At 37.8% G+C, this 26,593-nt stretch overlaps 1 protein-coding gene across 1 annotated transcript; it reads left to right on the forward strand.

Moving 5' to 3' along the window:
- Nucleotides 1-3,273: 3,273 nt before the first annotated feature.
- On the forward strand, nt 3,274-22,782 carry LOC139712041 (uncharacterized). The gene is made up of 3 exons (XM_071623883.1): nt 3,274-3,301; nt 17,018-17,302; nt 22,235-22,782. Exons 2-3 carry the CDS (start codon nt 17,020-17,022, stop codon nt 22,570-22,572), a joined length of 621 nt encoding a protein of 206 aa, XP_071479984.1. The 5' UTR covers nt 3,274-3,301; nt 17,018-17,019; the 3' UTR covers nt 22,573-22,782.
- Nucleotides 22,783-26,593: the final 3,811 nt, after the last annotated feature.

The raw sequence follows: 26,593 nt of genomic DNA on the forward strand, positions 1-26,593 counted from the left end.
ATATATATATATATATATGTTGAGAATTAATGTATTGGCTACACGAAGAAATGAAGAAATAAACTGGTAATGCATTTTTGCCATTAAAGAATGAATTTATTATACAAATGATGCACAGGATAGAGTGCGTTAGTGTAGGCGTATAGTGCACTCGAGGGTATTTACAATTGTGAAACATGCACGAGGCGAATCCTGTGCATCATTTGTTTTATAAAATGGGTCGAAAATTCGAAAACTAACAGCATTTTTCAGCGTTTTTCACGTACCTTTGTGGGTCAAGACGTCCGAAGATGTTCGTCCCAAACATTTACGCACGTCCCACTCGGAAATCCCGCACATACAGTATATAGACGTCTAAGTATAATGGGGGGTTGGGTTTCCGGACACTTAAGTTCCCGCATGAAAACTTACTTATTTTACATAGAATATGCACCCTTTACCTTAAAGACTTGATATAGACTCCTCATATAGGCCTACTAGACAACATACTCTGAAAATGGCGTGAAAATTAACCTGCTAAATCGTTGGATTTGCCCTTCAAAGTGACTCCATGTACGCGTCCAGTCCCACAACGCTTGGTCTACTGTACTGTACAAAGTGTAGAGTATACGTACGCCACACATGTTATGCACAAGGGAAGAGAGGCCGGCCGGCCGGCAGCCCGAACTAGAAGTTGTTTACAGGATTGACAGCGCGTATGCATGCAATTCATCAAAGAAGCCGCCGCGCGCACAGACGATCGGCAATAGGATTTAACACGCAGTGCAATGGGACTAGAATAAAGGAAGCACATGTGACTCATTTCAGCGCTTCCTATTGGCTACATTCTTGAACCCATTTTATAATCGACTCAAATTGACAGCGGCCTCCGCCTTCTTCAGGGGTCTTGGCAATGGCAGTCTATTTAGGATCGCCTGGTTTAACTCTGTTTTGTTTTGTTTTTGGTGTCTCGGCCATTCCAAAATCAATTTTCATTGAATGAACTTTGAATCCCTCTCAGAGTTGTATGCTCTGTACTATTTCATAAGTAATAGTAGTTTCTTGGTATCTTGCAAACCGTTAAAAGCCCAGTCCTCATCTTCACCAATATACTATACCATCCCTTTAAGCTTATGTTTGTAACACAAATTATTTTTTTTTCTATCACTAGAAAGTTTTAACGATCCTGGGAAGTCTTGGAATTTTTTTTTTATTACTTATCATAATGCTTCTGCCCGATACGAACGTGCATATCATATTGATCAAATAATACTTTACAGAACGTATCATTCTTACGAGGTATTAACATCATCCATTTATTGTGTCAATGTGTGACCAGTCTACGTTATCAAGACTGTCAAGTAAACGCTCAATATTCTGAGAGGTAACTTTTCTTTTCATTGGGCAAGGCCCAATGTTTGCGTTTGATATTAAGTGATATGCCATGACAGGACAGTGGTGAGGGATGGGTCTAGGGCAATTACCCCCTGGGCAATTACCCCGCACCCTTCCCCTGGCCCTAATCCTAATCCTAATCCTGAACCTAATCCTATCCCTAACTCAAACTCCTAACCCTAACCCTAACCCTAATCGTTACTCTAAGCTTACCACTAACCAGTATTTAGCCGGGGGGTAATTGCCCTCTCGGGGTAATTGCCCGTATACGGTGAATCGGAAAGAATAACATAAGAATCAGGTTGAGTGCTCCAGAGCCATATATATTATGCTGAAAGTTTCAGCCGATAGTATCATTCTCTTTAGAATAATCTCTTAACCTTTGAAGTCTCTCTGTTCATAGAATATATGACATGTCTGAGTGTAAGCCATTTCGTAGTTCCGCTTTGCCCATGAGCAGAAAAAAGGTGTTTTTTGTTGTTGTTGTTGCCATGACAGGCATGCTGGTTTGAATTTATTGAGATAATCATCTGTGATGCAATGATTATCCACGTATCCTTGATAGTGCTTCACAGCACATCTATAGCTGACAGCAATAAAGTAGTCATTAAAGGACAAGTTCACCTTCATAGACATAAGGATTGAGAGAATGCAGCAATATTACTAGAACACATTAGTGAGAGTTTGAGCAAAATCGGACAATCCGCTCAAAAGTTATGAATTTTTGAAGTTTCTGCTCAGTTCCGGTTGGATGAAAAGACTACTATAGCTTGTGATGTCACATGAGTACAACGATATGAAGAAAGAATAAAGAAAATTCAACATATTTCCATTTTTCTCGCATAACAAAAGAACACTCGACTTCTCTCTTTCAGAAGGCAGGGGGAATAATATCACCCTTAACATACGTCAGTAGCAATTCGAAGAAATGTGCACTATATTCAAAAAGTAACGTTTTGTGAAATTCTCTTTTTATTTTCCTTATAGAGTTGTACGCATGTGACATCATACACTGTAGTAGTCTTCTCTTCCAGCAGTGACTGCACAGATATTTAAAATATTCTTAACTTTTGAACGGATTGTCCAATTTTCCTCAAACTCTCACTGATGTGTTCTGCTAATATTGCTGTATTCTCTCAATCCTTATGTATATGAAGGTGGACTTGTCCTTTAAAAACGTAGTATTTGGCAATAGTACTGGAAATAATTTGTTACTGCGTACAATGCGAATGAAATAGAATGTTTCCCCTATTTTTGATTAAAGGTCCTATTTACCTTAGGGAGCATTGATTTAAAAAAGAATCAAGATATCACATTTGATGCATATGTGAAGGTCTGTTATATCACAAAACATCCTACCATAAAAATTTTCGCCATAAAGCCTGAAATATCAGGAGATCAGTGTTTTAATCAATAAACCATAACTGTATACGGTTTAGTCTGGAACCATTTTTACTGTAACCATTGCCCACATTTTCTGTTTTTTTTTACAATACTAACATCGATTACACTGATTAAAATTTTAACAGTGATTGTTTCTATTCCTAACTCACAATATGGAACTATTTTAAAGCACTAATGCTTGGTTTTATTTTCATCTGCAAATGGTGAATTATTCCTGTAAGAGGCTTATCTGTTCACATATGCAAGTTCATTCCTTTTTGAATATCAATTCCGTAATTTATTGTTACGTTGGGAAAACTTATTTACCATGTCTCTTTGAAGGTCACTTTCAGAAATGTGCACATAGTAAGCTAATTACGAAATGGTATGTTGTATGTGCAAATTTGCACGAAGGAAGTGTGTCGCACAAGGAAGCAGAGAGAGAGAGAGAGAGAGAAAGGGGAGATATCACATGACTTTCTCCGCAGCGTTGGATCGTGCATAGAACAATCTTAAACGACGTACTTCTTGAAACTCCATAAAGGTAAGTTATTCAATTTGCTATTAGTGTATTAAGATTACATATTTGATTATTACAGCGAATGTACCTATTTTGATTAAGGTAAATATACCAGATATAAATACAACTGCATAATTAGTGATTATTGTCCTGTAGAGGACAGTTAAGTATAAGTAACGCGAAGTGCTTTGGTAAGTTTCACGTGTATTTCAAAATGCCGCAATATTATTCCGTTATTTTGTATGTAACACACTTAATTAGCTATTCTTTGAAGCAGAAATAGTTAGAAGGAAAGTGCTTACCTTTATCTTCTCATTTTACCAACTATGTCAGATAATTCTATTGCACACAAGTTTAACCGTATGACGTAAAAAACATTGGTCAACTGAACTACGCCATTGCAAGCGGGATTTTCTACACGTAGGCCTATAATGTAAATACTTCAGAGGATTCGGGTTTCTGTTTCGGATAATCGGCTTCTCATTATATAGCGTCAATACAGTGCTAGGCTTAAGACGGTGTACACGTATGTCATAAAGAAAGAAATAATGGCCATAATAGACAAATATTCAGTCTAGTTCTGATATAAGCACTTTTTATATAAATCAACCCCAATGGCGCAGCAGCACTGTTTATTGGGTTTGTGCATGCGTGTGAACATAGATATTCACGGCGATCAGGCAATAAGCAGGACCACAGTCATCCATTGCATATCGGTATACGTGCAATCCAGTGTGTTTCTAGGTGTATGAAGCCGCTTGAGGTGTCCCATTTGCAGTGTTGTGCATGTTGTATTTGCGTGTTTGTTCTTTTTTTAATCTTTAATAGTTGTTCGTCACACAAAATCCACGCACTTTTTTTTTAATCTGCGCCACCAAGTATTGTTTCAGTAACTAATGTATATGCTGTACATTCAACATCCTTCATGGCTTTTAGAATGAAGTGACTGAGAACTATTACAGCCCAGTGTTATTATGAAGAATGACTGTGAGATTTTACCAAGCTCACTACACACTGCACCCCTTCGTCCCTTGACGAAACACAACCTAAGACATTTTCTTTTGTAGAAAATCAATTTTAACTAAAGCATAGTGAGCGCCATTGCAGCTTAGCGTACACATACATCTACATATAACACAAATTGGGAGTAGGCCTGGTAATGGTTGTGTCATAATATGCTTGACTATACATAAAACAATTTAGAACGAAATGCTGCATAAAAACGTAAAACATAAAACATTATTGGCATGACATTTCGGCGTGGTAAGGGGCCTACGTGTAACTGGTATGATGGAAAATAACGTTGCTGGGATTGTTTGTTAGTTCGTTTGTTTGTGTGTGTGTGTTTGTGTGTGTGTGTGTGCTGTATGTGTGTGTGTGTGTGTGTGTGTGTGTGTGTGTGTGTGTGTGATATACAAACACAGAAGCGAAGCTACGTACCTCATTTATAAGGTAACCATGTGATCCCCTCACCCGCTTTCCATCATGTTCATAATGTTGGATTTCGAATGTACGCATTTTAATAACAGTTGGTGCATTGTGTTCGTTTGAAGAATCGTGAAGTCGTGATGCCTGAGTGACATACTGCGTGTCATTTTACCAAGTAAATTATAAAATTTTCTCTTAATTCATGCCTAGATGTGTCCCTTCCGTGCTGCGAGCTCATATTTTCCTATTATAGCAATGTAAAGGCATAATCGAGTACTTTAAGCAGGCGTCACTGGCGTCACACTCTCCCCAAGTTGAGCAACGATGGACACACAATAAATAGATTTGTGACCACGAAAGAAAAAGGTAGGTGTGACTACATGTTCGTTCAGCGAGTTTGTGTGGAAGCAACATTTTCAAATTCGGGTCTGATCCGTATAAACATCGGGACATTCGCGAGGGAAGCTTACAGCCATCGTATAATCAACAATGGAGCTTCTCAGGCTAGTAACACAAGCTCGTACAATGGTAGCTACTTGCTTCAGCTGTTGATTGGCTCTTGATCAAGTTCAGGTATATCTAGAAAATTCCAAATTCGTTTTGCCAATTTTAACTTGCTTCAACTTCGGACCAGTGTGACGCCAGTCACGTGTGTAACACGAAGTGCCTGAATGATAACTTCTGGTGTAGTTGACTCAATGCCAGAAGATTTTATTGCTGCTTCGTGTATAAGGTATCGTTATTAGTCATTTCAAAATGATGTATCCCCATGGCATTTCAAAAATTGTAAAAGTTTTGTATTTGCAGTAATATGCCTATGCTCGGTTTAAATATTATTGTCTCAATGAAGAAGTGGTTATAAAGCACACACATACCCACATACACACACAAATAATCACATATATGCACACACACACACACACACACACTCATTATAGACAGAGAGAGAGAGGCCTATATAATTATAATCATATGAAGAGTTTGACTGCAAAGTGGGGAAAGCACCATTTTTGACCATTTTGAGCACTGGCGTAGCCAGGGGGGGGGGGGGGGGGGCGATGGGGGCGGTCGCCCCCCCTAAGATTTGGACCGGGGATTTGGGAGGCGGAAAAAAAAAATGCGTGTATACTGTATGCATGCACATGAAGCGGGTCTCCTTTGCAACCTTTCATCAAATAAGATATATTTTTTTAATATTTCACTCAAAGTGTGCACCAGATCGTTGAATTTCAATTCAAAATATGCAAAATCTCTCGTGCTTGGGAGGGGGTATCCCCTCCCAAACCCTCCCCCTCTGTGCCTCTTTCCCTAGCCAAGTACACTTTTTAGATCTACAAAAAATTCTGAATAATTCTGAGTGCACAAGACTTATCACTTATATTCCGAAAACTGAAGGTTCCCTCATGTATCTTAAGGGGAATTTCCCCTTTTAATCGACCCTTTCCTCCCTCAGCCCCCCCCCCCCCCCAAAAAAAAAAATCAGTTTTTTTTTGTGTGATTTCTCAAATGTTGATTCCATCAAATATGCGTATACGAGATATCTCAATTTCAACCTTAAAAAGATAAAAGCTCCATCGGAAGGGAAGGGTGGAGATAACACTCGCCCACGCCTTCTCCCTGCTCGCCCCCCCCCCCCCCCCCCCCGGCCATGCAAAGAAGTAGACTGTGGCTATACCCAGATCGCTTTATTTCAATTCTAAAAACGCAAAAGCTCCGCGAGCGGGAAGGGGAATCCCCCTTCCCCTAAGCTCTATACCTCACTAGACTTTATACATACGCACAGATGGTGCACATTCGGAATAAGAGCTAAATTCCGTGATTTTAACACTTCGATGAAAAAGTATTGCACCAAAACTTTGCACCAGATCGCTGAATTTCAGGTCTGAAAACGCAAAATCACCTTCGTGTGGGAGGGGATATGCCCCTATCTACACCCTCGTGTGCATGCTTTTTCTGTTTGATTGCTGAACAGACAGCGTTCATGATATTCAGTGTAAGAATTAATACAAGAAGACTAGTGTATCTAAATTATACCATTTTATAGGCAAATGGTTCAATAATAATCTACACTAAAATATACTGCAACCTTAAACAAGTGGGACTGTTTCAACTCGTTAAAACACGCAAAAACGTGCATCAAATTGCACCATTTGCAACATCCAAATGCAAAAAGTTCTCGCCGTGGGAGGGGGGACACCCCCTCCCACACCCTCCCCTACCCCCTCGCTCGCTCCGCTCGCTCGGGTTCAGTCGCGTTCATGATATTCAGTGAAGAGAATTAATACAACAAGTGTATCTAAATTATGCCATTTTATAGGCAAATTGTTCAATAATAATCTACACTAAAATATACTGCTACCTTAAACAAGTGGGACTGTTTCACGTCGATGAAACACGCAAAAACATGCATCAAATTGCACCATTTGCAAAATCAAAATGCAAAAAGTTCTTACCGTGGGAGGGGGGACACCCCCCTCCCACACCCTCCCCTCCCCCTCGCTCGCTTCGCTCGCTCGGGTTCAGTCGCGTTCATAATATTCAGTGAAAAGAATTAATACAAGAAGTGTATTTGAAATATACCATTTTATAGGCAAATTGTTCAATAATAATCTACACTAAAATATACTGCTACCTTAAACAAGTGGGACTGTTTCACGTCGATAAAACGCGCAAAAACATGCATCAAATTGCACCATTTACAACATCCAAATGCAAAAAGTTCTTACCGTGGGAGGGGGGACACCCCCCTCCCACACCCTCCCCTCCCCCCTCGCTCGCTCCGCTCGCTCGGGTTCAGTCGCGTTCATGATATTCAGTGAAAAGAATTAATACAAGAATTGTATCTATAAATTATACCATTTTATAGGCAAATTGTTCAATAATAATCTACACTAAAATATACTGCTACCTTAAACAAGTGGGACTGTTTCACGTCGATGAAACGCGCAAAAACATGCATCAAATTGCACCATTTGCAACATCAAAATGCAAAAAGTTCTTACTGTGGGAGGGGGACACCCCCTCCCACACCCTCCCCTACCCCCTCGCTCGCTCCGCTCGCTCGGGTTCAGTCGCGTTCATGATATTAAGTGAAAAGAATTAATACAAGAAGTGTATCTAAATCATACCATTTTATAGGCAATTGTTCAATAATAATCTACATCAAAATAAACTGCTACCATAAACAAGTGGGACTGTTTCACGTCGATAAAACGCGCAAAAACATGCATCAAATTGCACCATTTACAACATCAAAATGCAAAAAGTTCTTACTGCGGGAGGGGGGAAACCCCCCTCCCACACCCTCCCCTACCCCCTCGCTCGCTCCGCTCGCTCGGGTTCAGTCGCGTTCATGATATTCAGTGAAAAGAATCAATACAAGAAGTGTATCTAAATTATACCATTTTATAGGCAAATTGTTCAATAATAATCTACATCAAAATAAACCGCTACCATAAACAAGTGGGACTGTTTCACGTCGATAAAACGCGCAAAAACATGCATCAAATTGCACCATTTACAACATCAAAATGCAAAAAGTTCTTACCGTGGGAGGGGGGACACCCCCCTCCCACACCCTCCCCCCCCCCCCTCGCTCGCTCCGCTCGCTCGGGCTCGGTCGCTTCGCTCCCTCGCAGACTAACCGCCCCCCCTAAGATGAAATCCTGGCTACGCCGTTGATTTTGAGGTAAGTTCATCATCAAACAGGAAAAAAAAAAAAAGAAATCCATTCATAACCTCACTTCTAACATCGCATATTCTTTAAGTTATGATAGAATAGGCTACATTTCTTTATACTTGACAGCTATTATTCATAATGTATATATGTTTATGGGTGAGAATTTTGAACGATGTACAATTGCCAATTTTCGCATCTTATGACATTCTTTCCCATAGAACACGCCAGGATGATCTAAGAAACCAGATTTTTTCTTGTCATCTCAAAGATTGGTAAATTTCCTTTCAGGAAATGTATGGTTTGGTTGACTTTTGCCTGATAATTTTCATTTGACAAGGACGTAAAGCGCAAAAATACGGAAAAAACGCTATTTTCACAATAATTTTTGTTTTTCAAACTAATGATGTGCTTTTTTATGGTACGTGGCATCTAATACCTGACCATGTTCTGGATCTGACATATCATGGGTATGTACCACAAAATTATAAGAACTTTATGAGCACGTATAAAATTACAGAGAACAATTGAAATATCAAAGCCCTAAACAGACGAACGTCCATGATGCTTTTATTTCTATCGCTGCTGCAAATTCTACTTTGCTGTCCCAACTGTAATGTATATGAAAATTTGGTGTTCCACCTAATGAACATATTCTGCAAAAATTGTACGTCTGCTGGCTGTACATGGGACGTAACATTCTTTTATGCAAAATTATGCGCAGTTTTCGTCACGGACGTGCTTCCGCTATTTTCTAATAAAGATCGTAGCTCATTAAACGTTATTGGCGATATTGTTCTGAGTCGTAATCAACTAAGATCTAGCCACACGATAATATGTTTGTTTTGAGTTTCTGTCCATCCTTTGTCAAATAGGAAGCGAAATTGTATTCTTAGACGAACCTCCGAGAAAAAAAGTACGTCCGTGATGATTAAAACGTTTTCGAGTGGGACACCATCTTGCTTTGATGGCGAAGGTACATTTTACCTTTGGCTCTCTAGCCGAGGAGCTGCATGTCATTTGTGGAGCGGACTGACGCTCGTCCACAGTTTTTGGACCATGCAATTCACCGAAAACCAAGCAAATGATTAATATTTTCTCTGAAAATTCACCTCCTGATCCCCCTCTGAGCGATACATATGTTGTAAGGATGTTAAATTTCTTATAATTTGCATTGACAATACCTTTTCAAATTTGTGAAAGAGTTAGGAAGGCTAGGTACTCTCTGCCGATTAGTTATCCGTCCTGGAACATGACCCTAGTAATAGAACGAACGTCCGTGACAATTCCAGCGAACGTCCGTGACGTATGCAATCCCACCGATAGGGATAACTTGTCCCAAAAGTGTCCTGTATTCTTTAAAACTTTTGGCTCCAATAGCGACAAATAAAGTTTTACAAAGTAAACAATGAGTTTAGAGCAGTAGTTTCAGAATTTTAAAGGCGTTTTGTGATCATGATGAGCAAACAGTTGAAAATTTACTCACAATATTACGCTTGTTTTCCCTCTAATTATACAAAAACAGCTTAGCACTGAAGACAAAGTTATAGGAAAATGGAATTTTGCGTAATCTGTAATTTCTGTGCGTTTAAATTTCTTTCTAATGAGGTTCTGGAGACATTTTGTACTGTTACAGGTTCTGAAAGTTTCGCTCACGGACGTTCTGTCCGAGAAAGGAAATTTCTGATAATTACAAATATATCACTGCACATTAAAGTTAATGTTACTTGAAAATATTACCAAATCACCGAGTCGCTCATACCCAAAAGTGAATAACGTTCAGCACTCAATTTACCTGTAATAAAAAACGGAAAACGTTTTGGTCACGGATGTTCGTTGGTGGAATAAGTCAATGAATTACATACTAGGAGAAAGAAGAACAGTACCACTTTTTAGTGACAGGTGCTCCAAGTGTTTATCTTTTGAGTATGGCAACTGCCGTCTCAAACAGATCACATCCAGTTTTGGTCTCCATAACGGACGTTCGCTGTAATTGTCATGATATTAAATGCCTTAATTCATTCTTATTTTTCTCTTCACGACGATTTTGCTCTCATTCCCTATCAAGTAAAGTAGCCTGAACATGCTGCGACCAAACAGAAAACAAAAACACAACAAAACAAAACAAAACATCCGAAAAGTGCTACGCAATCATATTCAGGATAATGACGGAAGAAGTCTGTAATGTGTTGAAGAAGAAGCGGAAAAGTTTCAAAGGGATGTGGTAGCAGTTGAATGAATATGAGAAGAAACAGAGAGGGATCGAGCTCCAACACACAGAGATAAAAATTGCAAGTGCACTCCCGTTATACCAAATTCCTCTGGAGACGTTTTTTTTTTTTTTTTTTTTTTTTTTTTTATTCATCGAAATGCCGTCACAAGCGAACAAATATAATGCAGTATACAATTATTGTCTGATGAAAACACGCAAATCCTCCGCTTATCATGACATGGTGTTTTTTATACTCATCAATGAAAAGCAATGTTAATTTGTAATTCTTTCCAAGATTTTTTTTTCATTTTACATTTAAGAGACAGAGAGATTGTCAATTTGTTTGTGCTTTTGTGCTTACTTTGAAAACACATGCTAAAAAAGTAATATTTAAGAATAGGTGTAAGGTTGCACTTTGATACGTTCGCTCTTCCAAATATTCGTTACTCCGAATGTCCAAAGGCTTGTTATTCCGAAAATGGAAAAAAAAAAAAAACATGTTAGGAGGTTTCTTATCAAAAATATTCTTATTCCGAAAGTTTGTTAGTCCGAAAATTAAATAGTAAGGTTCATTATTTTTAGGTCCGTTCTTCTAAAAGTGGAATGGGCCTGATATTCGTTTAGGTGAAAACGGTTATCATGAGGTTTTAAATTTGGAGGATTTTGTTGTTAACTTGTTTCTCCTCATTTGGATAAGCGAACCTGATTTTTCATGTTCCAATTAATAAACCTTTCGATTAACCTTCGGAGATTCCTATCATTCACAAAATAAAAAAGCTTCATGATTATACGAAATCTATCAATTTTCGGATTGACAACCTGTATGAATAACGAGCCTCTGAAATGACGCGCTACAAAATGTGTGTTATAACAAACCATATTGTATGATATCGAGGTCACAAACATCCATCCAAGTTATATGGACTTATTGTGTCTTGTTAGGGCGAAACTTCGCAGTATCGAACCTAATATCATTTCTGACTAATATAACAACACAAATTCTCCTCGGTAACAGTGTGTAACACAAGGAGCAAACGCAGAGGGATTTCTTCCTAACATATTCGTGTGCCCTCCCCAGCTAAACTTCGTATTTCTATAACGGAGCACATTTCTTTTGTTTTTCTATGTTAAGTCTTTGTCATATTTAGCTGTGACCATGTTCGTTATAAGCAAATTTTGCATTAGGGACTTTAGATAACAAATTTAGGACCTGAATCTTTACTTCGTGATAACAGAATTTTGATAAATATATTCGTTCTCAAGGATGGACTACGTCATTGAGATTACACGTACGTTTGTATAGGTTCATTTTAATAAGAGAGATGGAAAAATTGTGATTTTTTTATTCCTCAATATGAGAAGATAAACAAGCTTTTGTAATTGAGAATTGGTAATATCTATTCAGGATTTTGCAGAGGAGTTTGTTCTCGACATGAAATTGCTGTTTGTTGTGAGCAGAATGCGTTTCCAACTCAAGAGAGCTGCATTGTTCAATATCTTGTTTGTTCCGAACGTCCGTGAGCTATATGCGAACCTCCGTGATGAAAACTATGCTATATTTGTTGGGTTATAGAGACTGCCTAGATCAGATACATCATAAAAAGGTATGTTATTATTTGGGAGTGAGGATTAAAGTACGGGATAGGGAAATAAGAGGTCAAAATATTGAGTTTCTTTAAAATGCGCGTAAAGTGGAGAAAGTGTTTTAACTGCGGAAGAGCAATATTTCAACAGAAATGACGAATTTGGTTAAATCATCAGTTGTCTACCATTACGTTTTGTACAGGTTAAGGGTACAAGCTTAATATTCTGCCAACACGTACACATGTCCCTTAAGACATTTCGTTACGATTTTGAACTGAATCAGACCTTTGCAAACTATGTTAAATGGTATTCAAATGTATGTGCATTTTTATTCCTTACGGACGTTCGCTGCTCTGGACATGGCAAACTTCCCCGGTGAATAAAAACTTGTTCCTCTGGGAAAATCCTAGTATAATTGGGTTCGTATTAAAGCTTGAGTTATACTCTTTCAGGCAAGATAAATGATTTGGAGAATTTCCTACTTTTTTAAATTTTGCCTTATATTTTGCCTTAATATATATCTATATTTACATATATATATATATATATATATATATATATATATATATATAATAAATTGTATGCAGTTATCAGTCCACTCTCCCAGCAGAAGGGAAACAAATTTGATGCCATATGGAAGGAAATAAAATTTTCTACAAGTTGATACTATTTTTGTGGGCTATTGTGATAACTGAATTGAGATTTTAAGGAAAAAACAATCATTTTTTGATATTTTTTCTGAAAAAAGGAAAATCATGAAAATGCTTTATTCCAGCATAAATCAAAGAAAGACAGAAGGATTGTCTTGAAACGTTTCAAGAATTTTGTTTGACATAACATTGATATTTGGAGAAAATTAGGGGTCAGTACCATTTTTGGTTCAGGAGTTATAATGTCTCAAACATGAAAACTCACAATGTAAAAATTGCCACTTCTGTTGTGACAAGACCTTGTTGGTCGTAAAAAAAAGGTCTGCGCGCGCCAAGACAAACGCAGACTTTTTTTTTTTTTTTGACAAACAAGGGTTTGTGCCTGCAAACTAACTTTTCATACCAAGTGGTAGCTCAGGTGACGCTGATCGCTATTATTTCAAAGTAGATTGTTCTGAAGCAGATGAGATGAAGCAAAAATATTTTTCAAATAGACGTAGAAGCTTGAAACAACCTTGCTATAGAAAGTTTAAAACAAAATCGTCGGGTGCCCGTGCATTGGCCGTTAACGCAATACAAATTGTATTGCATTAACGGCCAATGCACGGGCACCCGACGAAATTTAGATCAATCACTCAAAAATTCAAGAGTGCAGGCCATCAAAGTTGACATAGTGTATTGCGCCAAAGTAAATGTATTATTTCGATTTTGATACAATTTTGTCTGTTTTGCTGTCTATCTATATGGTTTTTATATATTCTGAATATTGTAATGCTGTTTCAAACCGTCTTAGGTTTTTATAGAGACGTTTTTCAGAATACACCATCAATATTTCTCTAAAAAGTGAAAAAAAAATGAATTTAAAAATGTTTATGAAAACTATGTAGAAATTAACATCTTTTCCATATTATTAATATTTGGAGAAAATCAGAGGTCAGTATTGTATTTGGTTCAGGAGCTATAATGTCTCAAACTTGAAATCTCATTTTACATAATATCATGTATTTACACGCATCTGATCCCATGACTTTACAGAGGGTCAAATCCAAGATCGTGCTTACTTTTCGAGTTCCACTCTCTCTATAAACAAGACCGTACATGATATTAAACATACTAAGTAATGTTCCGTATTAAAGTACACCTCAGTAGATTTGTTGCAAAAACCTCCAAAATACAGATGCGGTCCAATAGGGCCGCCATTTCTATTGAATTTAACATTTCAAATATAACATTTGATAGAGACATTGGATTGCAAAAAATTTGATGTCATATGAAGGAGAGTAGAACTTCCAAAAAGTTGATACCACTTTAGCTGTGTATTGTGATAAATGGGGGGGGGGGGGGGTTAATGGCTTCTCTCTTTTTTTGGGGGGGGGGAGGAAATCCATATTTATATTGTTTTGAAAAAAGGAAGAAATGTAATATGTATGATTTAGTATTTATCAAAGAAGAACTGAAGGATTATTTTGAAGCCTGCGATTGAGATTGAGATTTACTGAGATTGAGACACAATTCATGTTTATGGAATTGCAGGCAATATCACACACTGTTGACAAGTTAACATCTCAAACTTGAAAAAAAAATTACATTTATGCATTATAGATTTTGCATTCAATGTGTTTACATGGTCACATGTAATACTGTAATGGTCTAGTGACTTGCACTTGCAAGTGCCTGCAAACTAACTTTTCATGCCAAGTGGTAGGTGACGCTGGTCGCTATTGCTGTAGCATTTCATAGTAGATTGTTCTGAGGCAGATAAGATTGAACAGAAAGTATTTTCCAAAAAAGAGATAGGAGCTTGGAATTTGGCACAAATTTTGCCAATATGTCATATATAGCGACAAAGATAGTATCCACACAAAATTCAAGATGGCGGGTAATTAATCGAGCAGTGCACGTAAAACAAAATCCCAGCTTTAGTTAATTCCTCAAACTAGTTCTAAACTGTGAGTTAGGAATAGAACAACTAATGTACAAACTTAAATCAGTATAATTAATGCTAAATATTGTTAGATATACTAAATAGATCTAATATGAATGTTTTTTTTTTTATACTAAGCTGTCATCAGTTATCATGGTTATGGTTTCTTGAAAAGAAATGGTGATATCTCCGTATGTTTTAGGCTTTGTTATAATTTTTTTTTTACATGGTAGAATGTTTTGTGATACAATTAACCTGCACATATAAATCGAATGTGATATATCTCCCAATGGTAAACAATACTTTTAGTGTGTTGCGTCAAAGTTAAATCTCAACTTATAGTTTGATATATTTTCATAATCTTCTTATATTGTTGTCTATTATATGTTTCTATACATCCGAACGATATTGTACTAGTGTAAACCACATTGAGGGTCTTTTGTGTGTGTGTGGGGGGGGGGGGGTGAAGCTCATTCCAGTGTTTGGGTAAGGCCCGATCTTTGATAAAAAAAAAGAAATGCTTCTGTATCAAAGATATACTTTTTACTTGTATGTTACTCTGCTGTTGTAGAAACGTGAATGATTATGTGTAATAATGTCTGATCCGTAGATGTCCTTGAAAGCCTTTCTGATTCGAGAAAAAACGCCCCCCCCCCCCCACGAAAAATCCGACATGGCGGGAATTTCTCAAATTTGCTCTTAAATGTGTTGTGCGAAAGTACTTTTCAGTATATTGTTCGAATAAAAGTGTCCAAATTGAATATTCGTGCTGTATATTCACATTTACAAATAAGCATGCTGAAACTGTATTTACTGTACATTTTTCTTACATTGTTTTTAGGCTGATTTCATGTGGGTTATAGTGTCACAATTGATCTGAACTTGTGCTATTGTCAGATGCTTTCCCGTATTAGATATCACTCCACAGTGAAAATGTTGTTTTTCATTCATTTTAGAGTGACCTCATGGATCACTCGAAGAGTGACGAGTGATCCGTATTAAGGTCACTCTAAAATGAGTGAAAATGAACATTTTCACTCAAACTTCACTCCAATTTCACTCTAAATTCACTGTTTTCTGTTATTCATTCCTTCAAAAGTGAAAACTTCCACTCGATTCTTTTTCTTTTTCGGAGAGTAGAATATCACTGGTTTTATAATTGTCTCCACAAAGACGGTTTAGAATAGCATTACAATGTTCAAAATATATAACAACATATAAATAGATAGCAAAACAGACAAAATTGTATCAAAAATCGAAATAATACATTTGATTTGGCGCAATATACACCATGTCACCTTTGATGGCTGTCATCTTGATTTTTTTTTGAGTGGTTGATCTAAATTCTGTCTTAAAGTATTTATAACAAGATTGGTGCCAAGTTTCAAGCTACTACCTCTATTTGAAAAATGTTTTTGCTTCATCTCATCTGCTTCAGAACAATCTACTTTGAAATAATAGCGATCAGCGTCACCTGAGCTACCACTTGGTATGAAAAGTTAGTCTTGCAGGCTCAAACCCTTGTTTGTCAAAAAAAGTTTGCGGTCGCCAAGACTACTACACGCACCACTGGCACTGCTACATGCGTCAGTGCCAGTGGTGCGTGTAGTAGTCTTGGCGCGCGCAGACTTATTTTATGACCAACAAGGTCTTGGTCGCAACTAAAGTGGCCATTTTTACATAGTGAGTTTTCAAGTTTGAGACATTATTACTCCTGAACCAAAAATGGTACTGACCCCTAATTTTCTCCAAATATTATCTATATGTCAAACAAAATTCTTGAAAAGTTTCAAGATAATCCTTCAGTCTTTCTTTGATTTATGCTGATTTATTCTCTTTCATATGACATCAAATTTGTTGAAATTCGATGTTTCTATCAAATTCTATCTTTCAAATAACAAATTCTGTAAATATGGCGGCCATCTTTGACGCCATCTTGGATTTGGAAGCTTTCGCAACAAATTTTTTGAGGTAGACCAGTGGAATGTTGTTTGTTACAATAAAAACTTGAAAATAAGCATGGTCTACTTAGTTTGCAGAGAGAGTGCAACTCCACCTCTGTTTTTAGCTTTCGGCCCCCGGTTAAAAGGACAACACAAGGTGGGAAATATAAAAAGAAGGTATAAACAAGAATAGGGGACAAGAATAAAGGGGTACCCGAATAGGGTAATGCTAATGACGACGACAACAATGACGATGTTCATGACAATAACATCAAAAGAGCAGAGTCAAGTTAATCATTTTCACTCTTGACTTTTTTTTTTAGTCATGGCAACACCTTACCCGCGCAGAGTCGACGAGGTCGAGCTTCAAAATCTTGCAACACGAATAGCGCCCTCTTACTACCAACAGCTGGGCACCAATCTGGGCATCAGCCATGCACAGTTGGAGCAAGTAAAAACTCAGCATCAGCTTGTCATGAAAGATGCCCTAAAAGACATTCTCGTGCGCTGGCAATGTGACCGCTCCACGGAAGAAAACACTCGAGAAACTCTCGCTGACATCTTGGAGAAGAGTGGCCTCGGTCAACTGGCTGACCAGTTGCGAAAATGTAAGTAGTTCACTCAAAATTGCTCAGCATAAAAACATCTGTAGCTATCACTGTAACAGGAACTTCTTATGGTCATCATCAATTACATCACTATCGCTGAAAGCGAGGGATAATTAAGCAGAAGATATGAGTTATGGGTTTTCTTCAATTTCTGTGCCCTCTGTACAAAGGAACTGTGCAAGACCGCAAGTGCGGACCTAAATTTTCTTTTTTTAAAAAAATAATATGTCGGAAAAAAGGAATCACCAGAAAGTAGTACATGATAGGATCGATTCCCGCTAGTCCTTGCCCCCCTATATGTTTGTTTAAAAAAAAATGTGGATCAGCAGTTGCGGTCTTACAAATTTCGTTTCTACAGAGGGTAGACAAATTCAAGAAAACTTATGCCTAATATCACTATCATTATTGTCGTTATCATCGTCATTATCATTATCATCGATATTCTACAAATACAATATACTCATGAAATCAAAATAATTGAGATTGTGAAGTATTCAACTGATGATTATGTTATAATAATGTTATTTAGAACGTTAGAGTAACACATATATACATTTACGTACTCATATGTATACATCAACTGAAGGAAATTTTAGATGCTCATAATGTCATGATTATTTGTAATCCTAGGTGTCTAATACAGCAAGACAGGATAGTTCATGATTAAGTGCATAGCATGCACAATAATTTACATTGACAAGTTGACCATGTATTTTTCAGAGGGTGTCATGAAAGTTCAGCTTCCGCTTAAGATCGCGGTCTCCATTAATTTCTTCGAAATAATTTTGATTGAATGACCAATGATTTTTCAATTATTGTCTCTGTACTACTATAATTCACATATCTCTATATAATTATTATGTATAATATATAAAATATATCTACATATATCTACATATATATGTATAATATTACATATGTATTTATATGTATATATATATACCGTAACGTTGGATTCACCTTGTGTAAAATGCAAAAATAGAATCAAGTCAAATCAACTTTATAAGACATTTCAACACCATAGCGATGAGTTATGGCGTTAAATAGCCACGTGTATGCTCTAGCAACCTTGAAAGAGTATGACTCATGATAAGCTATAGCTCAGCACATATTATACTCTGTTTCTGTTAGGACACAAGAATTTCCTTTTTCATCTTCGTTTCATACGGCTGAAATTGTCGCATTACCACGAAAAACACAAAAAGGTTACAGAAAAGGCAAAACCATTTAAAGTTTTGACATGTTGATGGTATTCAACAGTGTTGTAAATCTACTAGAGTTAAAACCGTGAGATATATATATATATATTTTTTTTTTAATAGTGAAATGACTTTGCCAATGGCATTGGTCAAATTGTCATGATGATATGGTAAACTTGAAGCCTCCACTTGTCAATTCGTCAGCGGTCATCCGGACCGTCGTATACCCCGATTTGCGGTGAAATTTTCAGTTTCTAACGATGTAATTTTGTGTAATTATCACTTTTATAGAGTCATGTCATTAGGTGATCCGAGTATCCTCTCGGATCACCTATTGTTTCTGTACGGATTCTTTCTTTATTTCTATCTCCTCAAAAGTTGTGCAGAGGTTAGCTTAGAAAGTGCATTGCCTATCATTGTCAAACTTATACCATACATGTATCGTGTCCCAAAGACGACAGATCTAGTAAAATCATTGTGATCAGTTGACCGTGACGTCACTATGACGTCATTATATGAAAACACATTTTCATTCATATCTCATTAATGGAATGGAATTTTTCAATGAAATTTACGTCACATATAGTTCAAGTCAAGCTGATTCTACACATGTTCTCAAAATTCATCTATACCGTTAAAACGTGCGCGTACGCGCGCGTTGAAATATTTGTATGCTCCAATCCACTTCAAAATTTTTTTGCACACGCTTCAGACCATTTCGAGCATTTTTTGAAAAATTGAAAAAATCGGACGGACGCGTACGCGCGCGCGCATATACGGACGCACAGCTCATATGCAATAGAAATTTCCCGTTTTTTTCAGTTTGATCTGATGTCAGAAATGTCAAGGAATATTTCTACCAAGTTTCAAGTCAATCCGACTCAATATGACGTCATATGGGCCCGTCAAAGTTGAAATTCCGTGCGCGCGTCAATGGCGATATACAGTGCAACTATGCGAAAAACCGCCATTTTTAAATCCGATTTTACTCGTCAGGATGGACGGTGACCCCCCATTTTCTTTACATACTTTGATAGCCGATGAGTTGTACATGTCATTTCATGGATTGGCGATACTGAAAAAATGATTAAAAGATATCAAATTTCTTAATAAAGTAAAAAAAGTAAATTTTCAAAATGACGTCATCAAATTTCAAGTTTACTCGAGCGTATCTCACTTATCCTTTACTGATTTTCACCAAAATTTCAGTATGTTGTAGCTTATTTAATGTTTTTTCAGTCATACAACAATAACATTTTGATAGGATGATGGCATCACTTCGTAAAAATGGATTGAAAGTAACCTTGTCAAATTTGACCAGTTTACGTGTTATCTCTATGGGAGTGCAATTTTTCTAGAAATGAAAATTGACATGACTATCTTTATCGAGCACTAGCTCACTCATGCTTCGGTGAATTTCTCCCAGATTTGAATATGTTGTAGCTGAGATTTTTGGCTATCGTTAGTGTGCGATCCGTTTTTTCATACGATGCCGGCATCACGTCAAAATACTTGGTTGAAAATAAAGCTTATCTTTGATGTATTGAGATATTTCTTTCTTTCTGCAACTTTCTTTGCAATAACTCAAGAAAAACAGCCACTATCACCCCCATATTTTGCACATGTTTAGTTCATGTTACGTACTTTATTTCATAAAATAACAACTACTTGATCGGACACCATCTTGGGTATGTAAATTAGGGTCAAAGGTCACAAATGTTTCATCCTGTATCTTGGTGAATACATGTCCTATCTTTTCCATATTTTGCACACGCAAAGACCATGTTACAAGGATCATTTCACAAAATAACCACCTTTTGCTCAGATGCCATCTTGTCTGTGCAAATTGGGGTCAAAGGTCATATGTACTTCTTTCTGTATCTTCGTTATGACGTGTTATCTCTATGGGAGGGATTTTTTTTTTTTAATGTGAAAATTGACATGATTATCTTTATCGAGCACTAGCTCACTTACCCTTCGGTGAATTTCTCCCAGATTTTAATATGTTGTAGCTAAGACTTTGCGCTATTGTAAAAGTGCCCTTTGTTTTTTCATACGATGTCGGGATCACGTTAAAAAACTTGGTTGAAATTAAAGCTTATCTTCCATGTATTGAGATATTTCTTTCTTTCTGCAACTTTCTTTGCAATAACTCAAGAAAAACAGCCCCTATCACCCCCGTATTTTGCACATGTTTAGTTCATGTCACGTAAATTATTTCATAAAATTACAACTACTTGATCGGACAACATCTTGGGTATGTAAATTAGGGTCAAAGGTCATAAATGTTTCATCCTGTATCTTGGTGAATACCAGTCCTATCTTTCCCATATTTTGCACACGTATAGACGATGTCGCAAGAATCATTTCACAAAATAACCACTTTTTCCTCAGATGCCATCTTTGGAGTGTAAAGGTGGGTCAAAGGTCATATGTATTTGTTGCTGTATCTTTGTTATCTAGTGTATAGTACCAAAGATGGCAGATATGACTCCCTTTTCTAAATGAAAATCCAAACATCACACGGCCAATGTCTCTAAACACAGATGAAACCTGTATGGTCATGCCTATTGCGATCAGGACTCGAATCATTGATTTAAAAAAAAATCGGATCACCTTAATTTGTCAGTAATGACAAATTACAATCTCTAGTTTCATTTCGTTCTTTTCCCCATAGGCGCGCGTGTTAACACACAGCGATACGCCGTCCTCTCCTATATACGACGGTTCGGATGACCGAAAACACAGTGCGTGCGGTCAACGAACCGTCGTATATCATGAATATCGAGCGCATTGACTTTGCGCGTAATGTTTTAATATACGACGGTTCGTTGACAAATATAATAGCAAATGTCAGTCATAAAAGTGTAGCAACCATGATCGACAAAAAATGGGTAAACTTCAAACGCGATATCATTCTTACGCGAATACTGCATATACGACCGTCGCGGGTCGGATGACCGCCGACGAACATAGCTCATGTTAAACAAGATGGATTTGTTAGTTCTGAGTACTCGGACGTTCAGATGATAGACACGCAGACGACTATAGCATGCCATGAGACTATGCTGCATAAATATTCGTTACAGTGTAGATTTAGCCATCTGAGGAAAGAGCAAATAAAAAAGGGCCTCGAAGCTGACGCCTCTCGGTGGCACGTTTGCTCTTCAGTGATACAATGGCCCTTTATTAGCGAGCTTTCCATCTACGATGCTAATCCTACGACGCGGCCATTAGGCAAACATGTTGTTCTGGGCCCCATTTCATAAAAAGTTGTTATGATAGCAACTCTTGCTGGAATGGCAATAGCCATAGTAACGACAAAAATCCAACTTCCTGATTGGCTGTTCCCAATTCCAGTAAGAGTTGCCATTCTTAAAGTCGCTGCTGGAGTATTTCCTTGCGCGGCGTGCAATCTAAACCGAATGCACCAGGCCTTAACAATCTATCAGAGACCAAACGGCCAAAGGCCTTCGGTATCGTCAAAACTAGGGCCTACTTACCTTTTTCTGCCAAAAGGGAAGTGTTGTGGCTTCGCGAATAATGTTTCACTTCTGAGAAGAAGGTGATATTTTCGAATTCTAACCGAAGAGAATATCTTTTAAAGTGTCCCCTAGACCCAGGCACCTAGGGATATCTATGATTATTATGAAAATTATGAAAACTAATCTATTTATCATATTATCACCAGTCTTTTACTTTTTATCTTTGTCATTATTGTTACCCTGATCAGGCGATGAAGAGATTAGGCCAAAGGGGACAAAACCGGCGAGTCCCACTTCGCAACAGACGACTGCTCCGACGCGCCTAGACATTCATGTTAATCAACCGACGCCGGTTCAACCCAGTCATAACAGCGGTCTCGGAGGCATCGTCAGTTCCGTCGCCAACATGATGTTAAATCAGCACAACTCTCACATATACAATGCCACCTCACAGGTAGTGAAAGTCGTCCTCCGCGACCAAAACAACGATGATACAACTAACGTGCTGTCGCCGAAGCAACACTGTCGCATAGCAATTAGCAACACCGCGAGGGCGGGTGAATGTTTCCGCTTTCAAGAAGAGTAGCAGTACAGCGGACGGCTTCGGGAGTGAACCCGTCGCGAAATTCGCCGATGATTCGGATAGAAGTTTCATCGTTAAGCAGGCGAGTGACGGCGAAAATTTTGTGTTTGTGAGAGCTATGTATGGAAGCATTCGTAAAGAGGAGAAGTAGTTCGTGTTTTTTTTTCTCACTTTTTTTTGGTAAAACAAACAACAATACAAACAAACACTTGTTAATTACACCAATCTCCTTTTTGAAGAACGTATCTTCACTTCTGCTACGTTTCACGTTCATTATTGAGCAATTTGCAGCATGTATGTGTTAATCAAACTTTTTCACTATTGCTAACCTTTTTTTAAAACCAAAATTAACATTCGTGTCATAAATAATATTCCTTCTGATCTATTTTCCCTCTTTCTATTTAGCATGATATAAATGAATAACAGTTGCTAAGCTGCTTTTCTATTTCAAAACACTCTGTTCTCCCTACCTCATGTATTCGTTATCGTTTTCAGAGTACGGTAATCATGCGCTTTATAGCTACGTGCTTTTTAAATCAACTAAATTGTACATAACACCGCAGACTTGGTAAAAGTTGCTTGACAACAGCGAACAAGTATAATTATCACGAATACTCTGTTAGCGAGATCAAAACAAGCAGAACTAACCAATTGTAAAGAGTAAAATAGTGTAGTGATTATCATTATCGTATGAATCTTCTGCAAGTTTGCAGTCTCACTCAATGAGTAATCACCTGAAGGGACGTGTCAGCAAGGCAACATGTTTATGGCTTCGCACCAGTTAAGGAGTGTTTGTTTATGCGAAAATCAGGTACACATCGCATCGACCGGCAGGGCATTCTGTGATATTACGTTGCTGCATGTGAAAAATGTTGATGCCCTGTTGCCACGCATATATGGCTATTACTTTGAGCACACTGGTTGATTGTTATTGGCGACGAGTTATTGCTGTTTAATGAGTTCTGTTTCTGGATTCAGGGTAATATGGTGGGCCTGACTGGCTGCGAACTCAACCTGGCGGCTGCAAAAATTATTGATATCGATAATAATGATTCTCTAATTTTCACTCCTGATTATTTATATACACACACCCATTTTTACAATGTCATGGATGTTGTGGCGTGATCCAATTAACTCACCCAGCTGATTGTTAGTATACAAATGACGCACAGGTCTGAGTGCGTCAGTCGGAATTGTGTGCATAAGGTAACTATGGAATGCTTAACCCACGAGGCGAAGCCGAGTGGGTTTAGGCTAAATTCCATAGTTACCGCATGCACACTATATTCCGACTGACGCACGAAAAGACATGTGCGTCATCTGATTTATAGAATGGGTAATTTTCTTGTCAAAAACTCATTTTTCTATCGTGTTACCCGATGACAAAATTACTGGATGCATTTCCTTTTGGCTTGCCGTAAACAAGCATGCATCAGTTTTTATTATATCCCTCACAAAAAGCATCTCGTCCTCTGATTGGTCGAGACCACTGTAAACAACAAAACATAATTCTACCATACAAGTGCGCGAAAAAGACTATACTCCCTAGGGAAATGGTAAAAACTATACCACGCTGGTGATTTTCGCGCCTTTTTTGCTTCGCGTCGCGACGCGAAATATTTCACGTGTAAATGAATGGGTATCGCAGCACCTTTGCTTCGCGACAGATTTCATGTACAAATGAATGGGTATCGCGGCGCCTTAGATCACTGCACTTCTCGAGAACCACAAGGCACGCATACACTCAATGCGACACGGGTTACGTTAGAGAAACTCAGAGAGACTCCTATAAAGCCCTCATTCTACCTAAAAAGAAAAAAAATTGTATTACGTTACAACAGAGTAGGCGATATCGTAGATCTATAATTAGACAACAATAAGCAAGATAGCGTTAGGGTTCTTCGACGTACCGTAGGCCTTTTGGGGAGTTCATGCTTCGCCGTTTTAAAGTTGGTCTCGCAGTTCACTAACTCGAGCGACCCACCCAAAAGATGTTGACAAACGAAACTGCAGTAGATAGTAGGCCTGCTTTAACGTTAGCGCTAGTTAAGCCTAACGTTAGTTCTACGTACCTGTCTAACAGTAGGCCCTATTTCCCGTAATCTCATTCCTAATAATTATTTTTTTAGAGTGTCTAACGAGTCAGTTACCGTACGAACCGTACGAATCACACAAATTTACAGTGGCACTCGATGCTTCAATCGCTAGAATTTTTCCAGTGCCTAATCTAACCTTATACGCTGTTACTGAATGCTACCCAAATTTACAATGTATACTTGCATTTTAACAGGAAGTGATAGTCCATATTCATGTACAGACAGCTAGGTAGAAAGACGACAGAAAACACAATCAACTGCAGCTCACAGTCACATCGTTGATCAGCTCGAGCACGCACATCACCGCACTGTACTGGCAACCGAACGTACTTGTTGACAGATCGGATAGTGAAGCGCGTAGTGAGTTTGCAGTTTGCGCATGTTTACCAGTACGTTGTACAGCAATGCACCGAGTACACTTCAGCGGCTGAGCGCGCAGTTGTCTCTTCATAGTACGCGTACGCGCTGCCCTCCTGCTGAGCTGCTTTCCCTAGCGTAAATGACTAGTCAATCTTCTTGAAAAGTAAAGCAAGATGCCCTTAAAAAAGAGGTAAATTACAGAATACCAGCAGTCGAATACTCTTAAATTCATTGGGAGGGATATAAAACAAATATACCAGGCCAATTTTTCGAGGCACCGGTTGAAACTATGTGCCTTCGGTGACTTCAGTAGCACTATTTTCTTCGGGGCTGCGCCCCTCAGAAAATAGTGCTACTGAAGTCACCTCATGCGCATAGTTTCAACCAGAGCCTCTCAGGCCTGGTATATTTGTATACTGGACGCACGGCCAGCCATGCATCAGTATTTACTGGACGCATGGCCAACCTGAGTGCGCAAACGCTTGCTTAGTGCGCAAACCTTTGTTACAAGTACGCGTACTCTTGCTACAAGTGCGCGATAACATGTTTACCACACGGTGACTCAGCGTACGTAGCGTGCGGCCAGTAAAAATCAACACATAGCTCTCGACCAATCAGATCGCAGGATTCTCGCTACCCATTCTATAATATTATTTATACATAAATATTGCTGTTTGCCATGTATGTAAATCAGAAATTCTAAGAGTCTTTAAAATAAAACAAAGTTTCAGTGTGTGTTAAGTAGTGTGAACCTGTAATAAATCTTACAGCACGATTTTGTAATACCAATATCAACTTGCAGGGTATGTTTGGTAAGATATTCTCTTACTTTTCAGAGGATCCCAATATTTTTTTGATATTGTTGAATAAACTCGGTGTATATGATCGGACCATGTTAGGTGTGAATCAATAGTTACCCCAAAGATTTTACACAAGAATTTTACTCCAATATTGCTTGTCATCAATATGTAACAATATATCATCCATTGGTGTATGGGTATTTCTAAAGAAAACAAAATTCGTTTTTTTTTTTTTGTTCAATACTCAGTGATAATTTGTTGCACTTACACCACGTTGAAACCATTAATGATTCTGAATTGACAACTGTAGTCAGTGTATGTAGGGTTTTTTTAATGAAAAAAGAAGATGCTCGTGTAATCTTCGAACAAAATAAAGTTAAACAACGAAAATGAATGCACTAAATCATTTATATATATAAAAAAACAACAAAAACAAAGGTCCCAAAATCGATCCTTGTGGGACACCACAGAGGAAGCTCTGTTTATTGGATTCAGTCAATTGATAAAAACACATAATTATTGCTTTCTGTTGTGTAAATAATCTTTAAACCAGTTTAGAGCTTGGCCGCGGATACCGTATTTCTGCATTTTGTACGATAAAATGTTATGATCTATGGTATCGAATGCCTTGCAGATCCATTTATATCCCGATAGCATGTTCTTTTTCCATTAACAATTCAATAATTTCATCATGTTATTGAATAATTGCATAATCAGGAGAATTTCTTTTTTTCTAAATCCAAATTTGGGAACTGATAATGCATTATC

This window comes from Diadema antillarum, unplaced genomic scaffold (assembly GCF_040938485.1).
Source record: "Diadema antillarum isolate AM-2024a unplaced genomic scaffold, OU_Dant_1.0 scf00000040, whole genome shotgun sequence".
NCBI classification, from domain to species: domain Eukaryota; kingdom Metazoa; phylum Echinodermata; class Echinoidea; order Diadematoida; family Diadematidae; genus Diadema; species Diadema antillarum.